The 18,044-nt window shown below is 34.7% G+C and overlaps 2 protein-coding genes across 4 annotated transcripts; one reads left to right on the top strand and one right to left on the bottom strand.

Annotated features, from left to right (window-relative positions):
- The first annotated feature begins 5,318 nt into the window (after positions 1 to 5,318).
- LOC140792296 (F-box protein SKP2A) lies at positions 5,319 to 9,519 on the top strand. 2 transcript variants are annotated; one of them, XM_073143194.1, is made up of 5 exons: positions 5,319 to 5,619; positions 6,163 to 6,420; positions 7,628 to 7,976; positions 8,053 to 8,194; positions 8,853 to 9,519. In XM_073143194.1, exons 2-5 carry the CDS (start codon positions 6,176 to 6,178, stop codon positions 9,227 to 9,229), a joined length of 1,113 nt encoding a protein of 370 aa, XP_072999295.1. In that variant the 5' UTR covers positions 5,319 to 5,619; positions 6,163 to 6,175; the 3' UTR covers positions 9,230 to 9,519. The 2 variants fall into 2 exon arrangements, with proteins under 2 accessions (XP_072999295.1, XP_072999294.1); XM_073143193.1 differs by lacking the exon at positions 5,319 to 5,619 and adding an exon at positions 6,024 to 6,071.
- A 3,485-nt stretch (positions 9,520 to 13,004) lies between these two features.
- LOC140792297 (ras-related protein RABC1-like) lies at positions 13,005 to 17,924 on the bottom strand. Of its 2 annotated transcripts, none has more exons than XM_073143195.1 (7): positions 17,788 to 17,924; positions 17,506 to 17,662; positions 17,132 to 17,200; positions 16,131 to 16,196; positions 14,973 to 15,094; positions 14,658 to 14,786; positions 13,005 to 13,344 (listed from the first exon to the last, which is right to left on the bottom strand). In XM_073143195.1, exons 2-7 carry the CDS (start codon positions 17,642 to 17,644, stop codon positions 13,237 to 13,239), a joined length of 633 nt encoding a protein of 210 aa, XP_072999296.1. In that variant the 5' UTR covers positions 17,645 to 17,662; positions 17,788 to 17,924; the 3' UTR covers positions 13,005 to 13,236. The 2 variants fall into 2 exon arrangements, with proteins under 2 accessions (XP_072999296.1, XP_072999297.1); XM_073143196.1 differs by having other exon boundaries at positions 17,768 to 17,910.
- Between the last annotated feature and the right edge of the window lie 120 nt (positions 17,925 to 18,044).

The raw sequence follows: 18,044 nt of genomic DNA, 5'->3' as shown, positions 1-18,044 counted from the left end.
ATTGTGTGAGATCACAAGAGCTTGCAACTGGGGACCCTATTCTTCCAATATCTTTTTGTTTTCTATGCATAGCCTTTTAGTTTAATATGATTGCTAGGTTAATTATGATTATATTATGTCTTGTGTCTATATTTTATATAGTTAATCTTGTATAAAAGGGATTGCATTGTGTATTATTAATTCTAGTAAAGTTTCATCATATGTCATTGCTTTAATCATCAAAGTGGTATCTCATTGGCAAACCATGGGTGCCCTTGTGGCGAGATCGTAATGCATTTGCCTTTATTCAGGTGACATGTTATCCAGTCCACTTAGCTTATATACTCTTATCAATTGAAAGATTTATTTTTATATACTCGTCTCCGAGATAAAGGTTGTGAACCTTATTGGTTATATTAGTAATATTTTGTTGGTAATTTTACAAATCACACCCTATATTTTATCTATTTTATAATTCACATATCGTCTTTAAAAATTTTATAACTCGATCCCTACTTTTTTATATAATTTTTATTTAACATTATTTGTTAATTTAAATAGTACCAGCAAAGAAATATTTTGTTAGAATATATAAAATAATTTTTAAATACTTAAATTACTTACGCCTTCTTTAGAAAAGGGGCAAAGAAGAAAAATAGTGGTAATAATATTTTAATAATTCAGTCGATATTAATTTATTAAAATAATGTTAGGGTGTTAAATGAGAATTATATAGGAAAAAGAGAGGTCGTGTTATAAAATCATTAGGGTGTGAACCACAAAATAGATAAATATATGGTGTGATTTATAAAATATCCTATTTTGTTTAATAAACAAACACAAGGAATCATGGGATCTATGCAAGTTTTTTTGAGAGAGAGACCATAGTCATAGGATTCATTCAATCAAGAAGGATTATAGGATGCACCCCACTCAAATAGTGAAGTGTGGGTAGAGAGGGCTGACAATTAAGATTATGGGCATAAGAATTATTAACCCGGCTAGTATGCAAAATAGTAGTAAAAGAGTGGGCAGCATGCAAGCTGCGACATGTTCTAATCCAAGAACTAATGACCCATAGAATATTATCAGGTCAATTAGAGGAGAAAACATTGACTACTATTTTGCAATCAGAAAAAAGAAGCACCGCAGCCGCTCCGAAGGAATGTGAGCATGAATCAGTTTGAGACCTGCAGGTAGGGCTTGAGCTTGTCTCTCCATACCCGAAGGACAAAATTAATAGCCTGTCGAAATAAACCAGAGGATGTTGATTTGAAGATAAATGGCAACACCAGCATCGAATCCTTGTAACCATAAAAATAGGTTAAATATAGGGTGTCATTCGTAAAATACTCTATTTTGTTTAATAAACATAACATAAGGAATCATGCAATCCATGCAAGTCAAGAGGGCATAATGCTATTCCCTTCAAACCTGTCCCTGAATTAAGATAGCGAAGTTAATTAAGATTCCATACCGATTAATCATTAATGGAGTTGCCTGCACGGGTCTAATACTCAATGGGAATAGGATTAAGTTGACGTGAGAGGCTTCTTTGCCTTCTCTTCTACGTCCCTTCGTTTGGTCACCAATTGACTACGTAAAGAGGTTGAGAGTTTTAAGTCATGCTTTAGGAAATGGTAAAACATTAGACCCAATTAATTAAGTGGTCCTTTGATATCTTCTCTATTATAATTCTGTCACATAAGGACATTCTAGTTGTTAAAGAATGTGTTTATAGGCTCGAAATATACTCTTTTATTTTATTTTATTTTATTTTTCCTTTGATTAAAATATCCTAAAAGTGAGGGTTTTATGCAAATTATGCAAGATAAAAGAGAAGTTTAATAAAATTGATACATATGCTAAGAATATTAACTATGAACCGATCTATTATTCCTCCTTGCAAGGTACATTGGGATATTACGGCGGACAGAGAATATCAGAGGAAATATGAAAGAAAAAAAGAAGAAGCTGATTTTATGTAATTTTTAAAATTTCCTAATATAATTTAATTGAGGCATAGTCCACATTTTCTCTCTCTAAAAAAGAAAAAAGAAATAGTTTCTTTGCAACTGCAAAAGATGGTTTAATTTGATTAAAAATGGCCTTCTACGAGCATTATATGAAGGTAATCAGGGTTATCAAGTTTTAAAAGTCGAGTCAAATTGAGCTGAGCTTGACCTATTTCTAAGCCTTAAACATGTCTGCTTAGATTCCAACTCGATCTAGCAATTATAAATTATACATATTATATATATATATATATATATATATATATATATATAATTTGAGCTTATTGAGTCGAGTTTTTATCAAGACTCAGGTTAAACTCGGCTCAATTATATTTGTGTCGAGCCGCAATTGAGCCTAGCCCTGCTGCTCATTTATTTTGACAACTCTGTATCAAGTTCTCCACTTGAAACAACTAATGTGGATTAGAACTCTCCATGGAACAAATATATCATCTTCTTAGTCTTATTATTGTGACAATTTGCTATTTTTATATCTCCTCCTTTTGATTCTAGAAAGACATCAAAATAAAAATAATAAAAATAATAATAAAAGAAAAAAAAAGCCTTGCACGTTTTAAATTACTCCACAAATGCAAGAAAGCATAGGTGAAATTAGGAACAATCTAAAAAAGTGCACTTATAAAAGTTTTTAATGATTCCAAATTCCGATCTAATAGTTCATAAAAAATGCAACCAAATAATTCACATAAAAATTAATACCGTTAAGACCATAGTTATGTAAAGCTTAATCTTTCAATAAATAGGTAAAATTTATACGGTATTAGAGCAGAAATGATCGAGTTCTAATACATATTTTTAAATTAGCTATGACTCGGTACAAACGAAGGAATCGTTGAAAAATTATTTTATACCTTGCTTGCCTAATCATTTAATTAAGTCTTAAATTTAATTAAGGGTGGTTTCATTCGATCTCCCGGATTATATGATTCTCAAAACTCATATGTCTAGTATAAATTTATCAATCTATACTGATAATTGACTTCCTACATGCCAAGGTGATCAACAATTTTTAAGGAGTATCAATTACTTATTTAATGAAATAATTATCTTGATAAGTGCACCAGTTAGAAAAACAAAGAGATTAATTTACTCTTGAAAAATAAATTGATGACTAATGTTTCAGATCATACTATCCAATGCTTTTGATTAGAATTGTATAATATCAATAGAAATTAGAGATCAGTGTATATCATTTGATAATCTAGATCTACTAAAATATCTGAGACCTAGAATGCATTGATATAGAATTAGAGAAAGGAACGATAGGGCATCGACCCTAGACATAAACTCAACACTCGGCTATAAATCAGCCCGACAATTATACAAGTATATAATAATAATAATAATAATAATAATAATAATAATAGCAATTATAAGCGCTCATGTATAACTAAGAATTGAGGAGGTAGGCGATAACCCCTAAAAATAAGTCTAATTCTTACTCGGTGTTGGCAGTACAACAGAAAGAAAGAGAACAACATGAGTGATAAGAATACATGTATAAAAGAGTCGAGTCATGCGGCTCCATCAAGGTTGCATCATCAAAGATCTTATAGATCTTCAAAATATGAAATGGATTTAGTATATATAAAAAAAGAGAAACAAATTGTTTAAGATAAAACTCAATAATTGCTATTGTATATAGAATTACATGAGACGACATGAGAAGATCAATAGGAGTTCTCCATTTTCCTACCAAAAGGTTCCATGACTAGCTTTGCTTGCTTAATCATGGCCATGCTAATATGGCCCAAATATTAGGCTAAGTTCATTGCATAACAGCCAAGGAATAATGAGCCACGACAAGATAAGAGTGAAAAGAACTCACAATGTGGACCCGAGAATCCACTAAGAAGCAAGTTTAGATATAACAAAGTTAATCACATTCTATTAGCTTAACTTGGTCATCAGAAAGCAATTAAAGTTAAATGGCATCTACCCACTTGTTCATACCCTCTTCTTGTTAATGATGATTAAAAGATCTAATTAATCTTGGAAATGCCATCCATAATCCCTAAAAGGAAGAGGATCTCTTGGTGCATTATGGGTTTGTTATAAGGTGGAGAACTGAATCAGACCACAAACTCAGCCAAATTGTTGCAATGATGCATCAAATATTTCAGAGGCTTAAGGAAATATTTGGGATTTATATACCTACTTGATACCTTTCCTAGTAGTGATGGTTTTCCTTTTAAATATTTTCCTTTTGTGAACCCCAAAACCTATTAGGAATGAGGTATCATCTACCTTATGTGTTCAATACCAAACTTAATCAAAATTTTGATTTTGTTTTGGCAAATATTTCAATACTCCTCTAAAATTTATAATTTTAATCTAACAGCTATAATAGACAATTTTTATATCCGGTACCAAAAATCGATTCAAAAACTTAATTATATAAAAAAAATGAGCATATTAGGCAAGAATATTAAATTATGTGTGTCTAACTTTCGGGTTATATATATATTTTTTCTTTTAAGATTTCTCTCTCTTAGATATATAGATATTACGAGTATCACTTTATACTAAACAATTTAAATTTAATTATTTAGAGATAGACTTCAATTTAAATTTTATTCTCAAGCTCTATCTATTATTAAATATTAGTTTAAATCAATCTCAAACTAACAAGAGATATATGTAAATAATTAAAAAATAATGGAAGAGATAAAATTTAAGATATATACGTTACTCTTAGTTAATGATATATATGTCTTCTATTAAATAAATTATTAAGATAATATAATTATCAAAAGATAATGTACAAAGTAATATATTTTAAAAATAAATAATTATCTATTAAATTGATAATATATATTAAAATTTTATATTACTATTATACTCTCGAAGATCTTAAACATTAGATTTTTATCAAGCCTATCGATAAATAATTACCTCTGCCGCACAGAAGAATCTCTCTTTTTGTTTTTTTTTTTTTTTAACACATCAAAATCTATGAATATGAGGGAAATTTAGGAGTTAAGTAAGCAGGATTTGTAGTTAATGGGCAGATTGGCGAATAATAGAAGCGAATAAGTTATCCAATCACTTGCTGTTTATCTTATGATATTCTCTAGAAAAAGGCGAATAAGTAGTAATACCATAATCCTTCAAACCCCACTCTGTTATCGGAACGACGGTTTCGAGTCTCGACAAAACCACGCCTCTCGCGACGTCGCCTGTCCCCACGCTATTGCGTTCGTGTCTCCACTGCCGGGGACCCTCCTCGAAGGGACCCCACCGCGTGAACCACCTCCTTTGGCCGCCACGTGTACATCGTCCTCGGTCCCTATTCGACCCTGCGCTCTTCGGGGGTCCATCCTTGCTTGCCCGTAGCCACACACGTCTCCGTTCCTCCCTTTAATACCCGCGAGAGAGAGAGAGAGATGAACCCTAGATATTAGCTTTTATTCGTCTCTGTTCTTCTACTATTGATTCCTCGAATTGGGCCTCCCTCTGCTGTGCTTGGGAAGTTCACGAGGTCTTTTCTCGGTTCGTTCTTGGAAGCAGCTAGCTGATCGATCGTCTTTTCTGTCTCTCTTCGGTCTTGGAGTGTTTGGGTCGTCTCCAAGTTTGGATCTTTTCACTTATTTTCTCGGATTTGGTACGTTTCTCTAGTGTTTGACTATTCTTTAGGTGCTGTTTTTTTTCCTGGTCGTTCTGAATTGCAGATGGAGCTTAAGGGAAACACAAGCGTGTGATTTCTCTTCCCTTTTTTTTTCCCAAAAGATTTTGTTAATTGGGGTTTTGGGTTTTCCTATAATGCGAAATTTTGTTTTCTCTCACTAAATTTCGTTCTTTTACTGTTCTTCCTGTTGGTTTCCCCTCTGTATGCTCGTGCGTTTTCGTTCAGTTGTTGTTCAGATCGTTTCGTTAGCGTTTCTTGTCCTTTTATAAGGAAAAAGGTGGTTGATTCTTTATTCTAAGAAAGAAGCTATTCTCATTAGAAAGAGTTATTCTCTTTAGAAAGATGTTTGTGTGGTGGTGGGGTAATCCCTTGTTTGTTTATTAGCATTGTATTGGATTCTCTGATGGTATTTTATATTTTCTCATGAGGTATTTATTTAGATTAGGGGTTGGGTCTCGTCAAGATGCTATTTTGATGCATTATTCTTGACTTGTTTTCTAATTTTAATCCTTGCTCCAGGAGCTATATTGAAATGGTTAGTTTGAGACCTGAAACCGGAGGATTGGACGTTTGGTTTCAGAACCTCATGGTGTCGAGTGAAAGAGGGAAGATGGAGGGAGCTGGCCCTATAATGGAGGGTTGGAAGGATCTGCCGATGGAATTGTTGCTTAGGATCATTTCCCTTGTGGATGATCGGATGGTTATTGTGGCATCTGGTGTTTGCACTGGGTGGAGAGATGCTCTATGTTTAGGTGCCACAAATCTCTCCCTTTCATGGTGAGGAATTCGGTCTATCCATGGTTTATTTTTATATGTTTTACATCCCTATTATTGCTTCAATTCATTGGCTATTTTGGCTGCTTGATGGAGAACAATTTGAGCTCTCTCTTGCAGTTGGTGTTATTGGAAGACTGAGATAGAAAGCAAAGTAGTATAAAAGAAGAGTAAACTAATGATAAATTGATGATATGACGTACAAAGTTAAGATACAAGTATATAACATGCATGGGTTAAATTTGGTTTAGCTTTGGAATTTCTAACACATAAGTCCTCCTGAATGATGCTCTCAGTTCTTGGAACATACATGTATGCCTTTTTTTCATTATGTTCTAATGTAAATATTTGGAAAAGGTTTGTAAATTAATCTTAGATTTTGTTAGACATTTTGGCATTTGATATTTATATTTTATGTCCCAATAATAATTTTGCGCTTGTAGAAGTCTGATTGCTGTATTTGCCAGAATGGAGACATATTTCTTAAAGCAGAGGCCCATAGGAATGTCCGTACCACTTGAACATTTGCTGGAGCAATGCTGTTTTAACCACTGGAAGTCCTTTAGAGTAATGTTTCTAACATTGATTTGACCAATATAATTTCTGTGGGGTTCAGTGACCTTACTTTTTGAAGTATTCCGTACATTTAGTAGATTTGGTGAATATGGATATTGACTTCAGGGCACTCTGCTTAAGCATCTTAAGTGTGATCTGTCTGTGTATAATTGGAACAAAAGTTGCTTGTATACAAATGGGATGACCATTTTTTCTTCTATTTTCCATATTTTTATACGAACCATTTAAGAAATTAAAGTAAGTTCATGACACCGTTTCCTTCTTAACCATGCCCTGCAGTAAGCATTATCATACATTTCTCAGCTTAATTATGCATAATTACTGTTGAGACATTGCCTCATGGGATTTCTATGTTTAATGACTAAGATTATCTTTCAGTCAGAAATGCTAAAAGATGGTCCTGAGCATAGGCTGTAATGCTATTTACTCTTTTGGAACAATATATGTGATGCTATTTACTCTTTGAATATTTGACATCTGACTGTTTTATTGGTTTTTCACTTTTAACCTTATGTATGTCCTAGTTCTGATCATCTGAATTTTTCTGTTAGCTGCTTGCAATTCACATTTGCTTTATCTTATCTGGTGGATATGATTCACCGGCTGACTGAGACTAAGATTTCTTTATTTCCAGGTGCAAGAACAACATGAATAATCTTGTGGAGTCACTTGCCCCCAAGTTCACAAAGCTCCAAGTCCTTAGTCTACGACAAAACAAACCTCAACTTGAAGACAGTGCTGTTGAGGTTGTTGCAAATTACTGCCATGATTTGCGGGATCTAGACCTTAGCAGAAGTTTTAAGCTGAGTGATCTTTCATTGTATGCCTTAGCTCATGGATGTCCTCACCTTACAAAACTCAATATCAGTGGGTGCTCTTCGTTCAGCGATTCTGCTCTTGAATATCTGACTAGTCACTGCAAGAGCCTGAAGAACTTGAATCTTTGTGGATGCGTGAGAGCTGCATCTGACAGAGCTTTACAGGTTTGGTAGTCACAGTTTCTCAATCTAGTTTAGTTTTCAAAACTTATCCACTTCTAAGCTTAAAATTTGGGTGCAGGCTATCGCATGCAATTGCAATCAGTTGCAATTTTTGAATCTGGGTTGGTGTGAGGGTGTTAGTGATAAAGGAGTGATAAGTTTGGCGTCTGGATGCCCTGATCTGAGGACTTTGGATTTATGTGGTTGTGTTCTTATAACAGGTATTTAATTTGTTTATAATGCTTTTGTGTTTGCTGCTGATAACATACGAATTTAATAACTAGTAACTTCTCATACTTTCTCAATAATGTAAAAGAGCTGCTGACATGCTCTACTTTGCTCATCATGCTGTCCTTAAATCCCAAACATAAAAACCTTACAACAGCAACACCCTTTGTTATATAATTTTGTTATGCTCAAATAGTAGACAGTGTTATATAGCATTTTCTATTTCTTTGTCCCCTGAACTTTTGGAACTAGTGCCAACAAAGAACAATTGAGCATGAGTATTGCTTGACTAGGGGATCTCCCCTTAAAACTTTCTTCTCATCAGTTTGTAGTTGGTCGAGCTTTGGTAACCAACTCTTGCTCCCGCGTGACCTTCCTGTGGACCCACTACCTTTACTTAAATATTTGTACATTACATACGAGATGTCCTTATTTTTAATTTTACACACCTATGATTATTGATTTATATCGTTACTTTACCATGTTATGTTTAAGCAGAAGGCAGTTCTTCTAAGACAGTGCATGTTTGCTGTCTGTTGGATTTTTCCGTACTGTTTAAAATTGAACTATAGCTGAATGCTGAATTTCTAAATTACAAATGTTGCATCCTTGGGGCTGACTTATATGCTTTTTCCCCTTCCATCATGGCAGATGAAAGTGTTGTTGCATTGGCCAACTGTTGCCCTCATCTAAGATCATTGGGCTTGTATTACTGCCAGAATATCACAGACAGGGCGATGTATTCACTTGCAAATAGCAAGGTGAAGAGCAAGCGGGGCCTGTGGGATTCAGTGCGAAGCAGCACTGACGACAGAGAAGGACTCATGAACCTCAACATAAGTCAGTGCACGGCCCTAACGCCCCCTGCCGTTCAGGCTGTTTGCGACTCGTTTCCTGCACTCCACACATGCCCTGAAAGGCATTCACTGATCATTAGCGGTTGCCTCAGCCTCACGTCTGTTCACTGTGCTTGCTCTCTCCAAAGTCACCGAGCAGGAAGAGCATCCGAATCTTCTCATGCTTACTGATGCGATGTTACCATGAACCTTCAATGGCTTTTAAAGGTGAATCTCTGTACATATAATCTAAATATGGGATGTATCAGAACTGTTTCTGAACCTTGAGAGAATCTTAAAATGCAGAGTTGCAGCAACTTTGGAACTGATTTGCATGAGTGCTGTTTGCTCTCTCTGAACCTTAGCTTTTCTGAAAACTGTGAAGGATAAGAAAACTGACTTCTTTACCTTTATTATGAATCATGAGATTGTTTATTTCATGAGGTTTCAGTATATTATAATGGATAGAGGTTTCTTTGTCACTTGCAATGGGATTCTAATGGCTTCTTGGTGCTTGTATTTCGTCTGCCGCATTGACTAGTTCGCAATTTTTTCTGTTAGGTTGTTTAATGGTGCAAAAAGCTCATACCATCATCAGCTATTATTGAAATTGCTAATGAGTCAACCTTTTGTTGACTTTTCTGCAAATAGGTCTAATTTTTGAACTCATTGGATGAACGAACGAGTTTCCAAACTATTTGGGTAATGGGTTAAATCGCTTTCCGTGAGTGATTTCCTCGTTACAATAAATAACAAGATTGCAGATAAAAAGAAATTGCTGATTTTGACAGTGAGTGGCTTTCTATGAAAGTGGTTTTATCTTATTATAGAAGCTATTTTGTTTTGTAAAAATTGATCTTATTCTAACGAGCGGGAGGTAAACAGTGACCGTCTAGAGTATGGCTGTCAGAGCTTGAGGAGAGCTCCAGCTAGGGTTGAAATTAAATTCAAGGCAAACTCGATGGATAAGGCTTGAATATATATTTTTTAATTGCTCCTAATTTTTTAAAACAATTATTTTTATTATTTATAATTTATATTTTAGTAATAATTATATTTTTATAGTTGAATTAGATTTTATTTTAAATTTGATTCAAGCTTGCAAGCTCGAAAATAGCTTAAATTGATAAGGATTGAAATTATTATTTGAGCAGCTTATTTAACTCGAGCTCGGCTCGAATTCAAAATAAACTCAAAATTGACTCAAACTAAAATCATTTCAATTCAAGCTTAATTATAGAGCTAGGCTCGAAATTAATTTCAATCCAAGCTTGATCAGAGTTGGCTCGATCAAGCTTGCCTCTTTTATACCCTTAGTCTAGAGATGATTGGAGAAAGAGATGATTTTTTTCTTCTTCTTCTTCTTTTTTTCTTTTATAAAAGGTAAAACTTTCATTAAGAAATAAAACGGCAAAAGAGCCAAAACGATTGGAATTCAGGAAACCTTGAACCCTGCCACAAAAACAAGGATTGATTAATCCTAACATAAAGAAAGAAGATGAGGAGCACCTGATATAATTTCCATTTCTGAGTGAATGACCAAGCTTTTCTGTAATCTTTTTTAAGAGAGGTGAAAAGTTTAAACCGTTTCTCAAGTGCTTCTCCCACCAAGAAGGATCTACACTTTTCAACAATAGCATCCACCACAGTAATAGGCACAACATAATTACTCAATTTTATAATAGGACATAAAATTAAGAGTAGAATTCATAAGAACCAACCAAACCAGCATGAAACCCACTAAGCTTAGTTGGAGAAAAGCTTAACAAGTGAGAGGCCGATCCCAGGGTACCCAAAAGAGAAGGAACCATGAGGAATCTTCAACACATCCCTTAAGTCCCTAGTGACAGTAGGTCTAATTAGGCACATAAAAGGCCAATTTGAATCTGCTAACCTTTTGATTAGTTAACTTATCGCACTCTTCGAAAGCCTTTATTAAGGTACAATTCCTAGCAGTGGCCTTGGTGACGATGGAAAAAAATCATTAGCATAAAACCATCCAAGCAACCCATTTTAGCATTTAACAGAAAAGACAAGATTTGAAAGAGTGATAAATAGATAAGGAGGCATAGGATCCCAGAGGCAATTCTTTGATGATGGGGGTGCTTTACTTGTGCTTTTTTTACCTTCTTTATGGCGGAGGGTGTGGGTGTTGTACATGACCTACCCTAAATGCCTCCTCTTCCTCTGGTCCTTGATCCTCCTTCTCTGTCTTAGCTAATGCCTGTCTCAAGTTCTTTGCTGCATCTTATGCTAGTCTCCTCCAAGCCTTTCTTAATGACGCTTGTGGGCGACAATTACCCAGGGTAGATTGTCTCGTGTGTTCGAGGCTCAACTTGGATTAGCCTCACGCTAGCCCGGTCTAGTAATGGGTGATACATGCCAGGCCTTTACCCGTCCGATCTAACCTGAAACCCTAACTTGACCCGCCCTTTCTAGTTATTTAGTCTCACATCAAACGTTTGATTTATTAAAGACTACTATTGTAATAACCGAGGCTAAAAGAAAAATTCGAGGCACGATTTGACTGACCATAGACCTCTAACTACCATTCTACACAAGGGTCTCTACCCTCGCCGTTGCCACCGTTACCTTCAATCTCGTAGCCTCTCTATATTATACATTTCTCTTGGTTTAGTCGGCATCGAACAAGGCACTTACAATTGACTCCTTCGGGGTTCATCGGTGGTAGGATAGAAGCCTATTGCCTTGGCAAACTCATTCGACCACAAATGTCATTAGCTTAGTTGCCACCGACTGACCAAACAACTCGTGCTTCGATTGAACTCAGAATAAAAGGAAGATAGAAAGCTCACAAGCAAAAGCAAGAGGATATGGGTAATCACTTCGAATTGTTTACTTTTAAAATATATATTTATCTTTATTATTTTAAAATTAGATATTTATTCTACAAATAAATATTCTTATATTTACTTATATTCTAAAATAAAAATATAATAATTATCTTTGTGATCTAAAGTGAATAAAAAGATGAAAAAAAATTATATTTTAATTTTTATAAAATTACTATGAATATCTTTAGATTTGATATAGATTAGATTGATTGGATAGATATGAAAATTAAATTAATAATTGGGTTAGTGTGTGGTATAAAGTATAATTTTGATGAATAGTATTTATATTCTAGGATTAAATAATTATAATATTTAACTGTTATTCTGAAATAAAGAGTTGTATTTCAAAATAAAAAAAATATATTCATAAAGTGAACACCGGCTTCAGCCACAGTAATATAAAAATAAAGGAGAGTTCACGGGGCAAGGTGGCACATACACAGCACGCGTGGTGTCCTTTTTTTGTGTGTGGCTGTTACAGCTCCACTCACCGTAAGTAAAATTTGATCCAAAATTAACTTAGGTGTACAAACTATATTAATATTTCCCCATGAAAGCTAATCAAAATATTTTAGTGTAATAATAATATTGCTAAATTTTTTTGATAGGCCCAGCCCTACCCGATACCTCCTGTTCCATGTCTTATTCATTTGTTTAGCCCCCTGTTTGGATTATCTTTTCGCATATTTTAGGTCTTGGTTTGAAACTAAGCCTCGAATTCGATTAACTAATCTTATTTCTTAGTATTAATTATTTTTAAAGTAAACTTAATTAGATATAAAAAAGGATAAAAAATATTTAGTTACTTAATCAGTTTAGTTTAGGACTGAACCAATTGGGGGATTCCTAACCAAAAAAGCAAACAAGACCTCCCAGATCCGAAATTGTAAAGCAATAGAAGATATGAATGTGTGCAGTTATTAAAGATACTGGATGAATCATGAACTCAAATTTGACTATGTTGTCTCTTGAAAATTTACAATCCTATGCAAGTTATATGCAATAATCACTTAAATAGTAGGCTTTTAGGCATCGTGACAGCATTATATCAGATCAGGTATTAAATGTAGCCGACTTTTTTTACCGCAGAGAGAAAAAATAATGTCACCATGTTTAAACACAATAAATTCATGCTTCATTGGAGAAAGTACTGCACTGTATTCTCAGAGCTGGTAATACACAGCAGCAGCTGTCACAAGGGACATGAAATAAGAACAAATTGTGTATATAAGGAGCTTGTCTTAATAGAGGGCTATACATGAACGAAGTGTAAATTAAGTACCACCAACCCCATTTAGCTATTCTTTGTGAAACCAAGAGTCACCGGAAATTGGAATGAGAAAGTCAACAGCAACTGCTTGTGGAAGCATCAGATTCCGGTGGCTTCTGCTTAAATATGTTATTTTTCACACCTGTCGAACCCTCAGCCAAAAGACTTGGTGTCTCCAAGATCTGCATCATTGTCATCATAAGATTATTCATTTAACTTTCAATAACTTGTACTATTGAGAAACTAAAAGGTACATGAGATAAATCAAGCACCACCTTGTGTTGAATTGCTAAAAAGCATACCGTTCTTACTTCTCAAAGAGATGGTCAGAAGTATATTTAAGGGAATATGATAGGTGAAATATAATAAACATCCGTTTGTTATTGTTCACAAATTTCTTGTACTTGGAAAGTTCGTCTCTGTTTAGATATCCATTTTCTATGTCAAATTTATCCAGCCCTCAGTAACCAATAGCTCACATCGGGCATTCAAATAATTTGTTGAAGTCTGCAGATCTGGACAGTTAGCAGTCCATAATATCCAGATTTAAGCAGGAATGTCTGCAGATCTGGCCAGTTAGCAGTCCATAATATCCAGATTTAGGCAGGAATGTATTAGATCAATCAACCTTTTATAAAAATAGGACCTTATCCTCATTGACCCTGACAGGATCTTAGTTCAATCAGTTCAAAGCCTACATTGGACCAGCCAGTGGCATTCTAGTTCATGCCTCTAATTCACATCTAAGTTGCCAAAGAAAAAATTAAATCATTTGAAATAGAAATAGTTAATGAACTTATATTGCTGATTTTGTTTATCTTATATTAGAAAAAAATAGAACAACATGGTTTTTCAATACTTCACGAGAGAAGAGAAGCATCTCCCTTTTTTCCCCTTTTTAAATGTTGTACAAAAAACTGGGGCCAGCTACTCCACTTGAATCAAAACTGTTACTTTCAAAAGGGTAGCACTCTCAGAGTTCAATATCACCAGAAATGTAACTTGCAATGTTGTATAGTACCTGTGCCTCATATGCTGGCACATCAAACTCTAAAACAGAGGCATCCAGGTGACCCTAGTGGTAAGTAAGCAGCCTTGCTTTTCTAAAAGGATATAGCATGAATACAGCATATTCTTCTGGTCTGTCCATAATTCATGATATGGAAATATTCTTTTACTATGATTTGAAATCTGCCACTTAGAAGTGCCGTTTAGTGTTAGGATGAGGCAACATGTAATCCTAGTCTAAGGCATCGCAATAGCCACAGTAGAAATGGGGGTAAGACAATAAATATCTTTTTACCCAAGAAAGACCTTGCATGGCAAGATGCCATTTGTTCAGACACCTTTCTTGTCTGGAACTTCTAAAGGTATAACTAGCAACAACATGGTATGCAGCAGTGCTGCAAATAATGAAAATAGAACAAAGAGAGAAAAAAACTATATGGTTTATGGCTTCTTATTACCTCAAAACAAGGATTTAGACTGAGCATACCTTTAAGACGAGTTCCTCAAAGCATTGCTCAACATTAACTCTTGTTTTTGCACTACATTCTAGAAACAAGCACCCGTATTCCCTGGCAAAGTCAATGCCCTCCTTCTTTGTCACAACTCTCTCACTTTCCTGTGGAGTCAGATTCTTTTAGTCAGTGATGCCAGTAACAGGGTGCAGAAAACTATCTATATCTACTAAAAAAAAGATAGTTCCCCGTGACAGCAACAAATACAAGGATCATCTATTAAAATCAGGATTGAATTATAGAAACTAGGACCAAAAGTAATGCAGGCTAACATTAATGTGCAGCATTACCTTGTCAACTTTGTTTCCAACCAGCATTTTTATGCAATCTTGATTAGTTGAATAAAGGTCAATTTCCTTGGCCCAGACATCAGAAAGATCGGTGAATGTGTCCCTTCGAGTAACATCGTAAACTGACATAGATCATCAACTATGGATCAGGGGACATTTTAATTATATCATCCAAGTTAAGGTAATGTTGGTGGAATTCTACAGAACCACAGCAAAAGAGAAATATACCCACTTCCAAATGCCAAGAAAGTTGAAAGAAAAGCTTAAGATTACAAGATTATAAGATAATTCATAATGCAAATAACATGCATAAGATTATCAGATAACTCATAATACAAAATACAAATCAATCAAGTAAAACTAAAACAGTTAGTGGATTACTGTCATTTTGACCATCCAAAATCAGCTTCAAAACATTGCTAGTGATACATCCCGTTCTCCATTTTTAATGTGATTCTCAACGTTCACCTACCATCTTTTCTCCACTACCATCTATATTCACCTAACATTAGAACATGCATTTACCGAGTTGTTCAAGGCTATTCATCAGTGAGAACTGTCCCCCAAATATATATATGCAATTCAACAAGAATTACCCACCAAAACAACTCGATAACTGAAAATATATACACACAACAACATATATTACAATTTCTTTTATAATGTTTCAACAATATAATGATGCATATCTTCCCATCAAACCTGTCAACTACATTGCCAATCATTTCTGAGGACACTAATGACGTGAAGAGATACTATTCAGTCAGTCCTCACATTTGGAGGTTACCTTATTCTAACTTAACGCATCAAGGACCAGATTATGCAAATTGTACTTGAAGTCACGTTCTTACCTATTGAGAACCAATGTTTTAAGTCTTTCAGATATTAGAGTTCGCACAACAAAATGAAAGCTTATGAGAAGCGCTGCACTTCAGAAAAGAAGATGTATGTGGGGCTGGGATAAAACTTCAATGCCAACTAGAACATTTGAAGTACAAAATACCTCAAAGAAATATTTTACTACTTTGAGCAACCTGCGTGTGAAATGTTATGTGCAAAGTAAATGCTAACAGGGGAATAAGCATTCCGAAAAGATGGAAGATGAAAGCATCACAGTCAAATTATTACAGGGTGCAACAGGTAAGAAGAATCACATACCCATGATGACCCCTTGTGCTCCTCTGTAATATGAGCTTGTCAAAGTTCTAAACCTCTCTTGACCAGCTGCAGTGTAGAAATCTTGTGTTATCAGCAATTTGCATGAACTAAGTACAGTAACTAGTTTTAAATTGTTATGTGGCAATTTGTTAGGTATGATGTAATGCAATTTCATCTCCATTAGTTAGGCTATTGAGAAATAAAATAATTCAAATCTCTTTGATAAAAAAAAAAAAATATTCTTGGAGATCAGAAAAGAAGCTGAAGGCATTTCTTAGGATATCACTTTCCTTTGCAGTTTTGATGGAGTTGTGGTTAGGGAAATGAAGTTGCTGATGAAGTTGCGATTAACTTTTAGATTATTTTAATTTCACCAAGTATTTGGTTTCCTCACTCCTCAGTTGATACTTGATTCATAGATTCAAAGATTTTCATGGATCATCTAGCACACACACTTCATAATTCCTGTGATACTATGCATACTTTGTACGTATAAATGCAGGTGTAAATGGAAGACTGCTATTTTGAGAAGACTATGAAAATTGAAAGTCTGCTTTTATTTTATTTCCATCTAATAAGAAACTTCGTCTTTTTCATTTGAAGAAACCAAATACCAACTTAACTATCCAAAACTTTTAGACTTTTAATTCTACAAGAAAAAGAAATACATTCTCAGGAGAATTTGTAAAACTATTGAAGGTTTGCAAATCTGAAAGTCATGTCTCATCCATATAAAACCATGACTTGAGGCTGCAACATAGAAAGTAATCTGTGACGCCTTCCAATTAGACATCAATTCTCTATTTTAAAGTAAATTTGGAAAAAAAAAGAGAAGCTTTCAATGTGAGTTTGTGGTTCTTCCTGCAATGAATCTAAAGAAGTGGTAGATGTCCTTTTTCTTTCTAAATCTCATCTCAGCTAAGAAGTCACACTGCTTGATGCACATACTCATTGGAAGAAACAAGATTAAATCTCTCATGACATGACAGCCGAACAATTACCTGTATCCCAGATTGCAAGCTTCAATTTCTTTCCGTTAATGTTAACCATCTTTATTTTGAAGTCGACGCCTGAATCAAGTAAAGGGAATTACTAATAAAGGCACCAAAGTGTCAATAATAATACCATGCAGCACTTGAATTAACTAGCATCCTATTCGAATGTATCCCAACAAAACAGCTCTGCTCAAGCCTAAAACTTCTAACTTAGCATTGCAGCAAAAATTCATTTCTCACTACTAAAAATCAATAAAAGCTATTAATCGATCGCCAAATTCGTCTGTATTCCTACTTAGAACTGCAGAAAGTTACCAATTTCTTTTCCTAAACGTCTTTCTCAATCCAATTATAACGTTTAAATGGATCTGAATGCGCACCAATCGTAGGAGAGAGGTCGTCGAAGGAGTCCGACGTGAATCTAAGAAGGAGACTACTCTTCCCAACGCCCGAATCCCCAATCAGCAGCAACTTGAACAAGTAATCGAACTCCGGTTGGCTCGATGACGACGAAGCCATGGATTACGGTCCAAAGTCCTAAAAGACGCCAAAAAGAACACATTTTTAACGAAAAGAGAGCAAGAACATTGTCGTAAAGGAGACAAAAACCAAGATCTACGTAAACGACGATAGTTAGAAAACCTAGACGGATCTCGTCGTACCCTCGTAGATGGGATCGGGGAAGAAGGAAGATGAGATCTAGGGTTTCGAATTGGTCAGTGAGAGCGGTGGCGGAAAAGATAAAAGCAGGAGAATCGCGGGTCGGGGAAGAAAGCTACAGGGACAAAATTATTTTTACAAATGCATGGTTATATATATATATATATGCTTAAATATAAAGAGATATTTACGTAATTGTCACCAATTTTTTTTTAAAATATCATAATTATTCGATACATTTTTAAAATATTATAATAAT

Source organism: Typha latifolia, chromosome 7 (assembly GCF_019914945.1).
Source record: "Typha latifolia isolate L0001 chromosome 7, TyphaL0001v2, whole genome shotgun sequence".
NCBI lineage: Eukaryota > Viridiplantae > Streptophyta > Magnoliopsida > Poales > Typhaceae > Typha > Typha latifolia.
The sequence above is the reverse complement of the archived record's forward strand: the minus strand, read 5'-3'. Positions and strand labels throughout refer to the sequence as shown.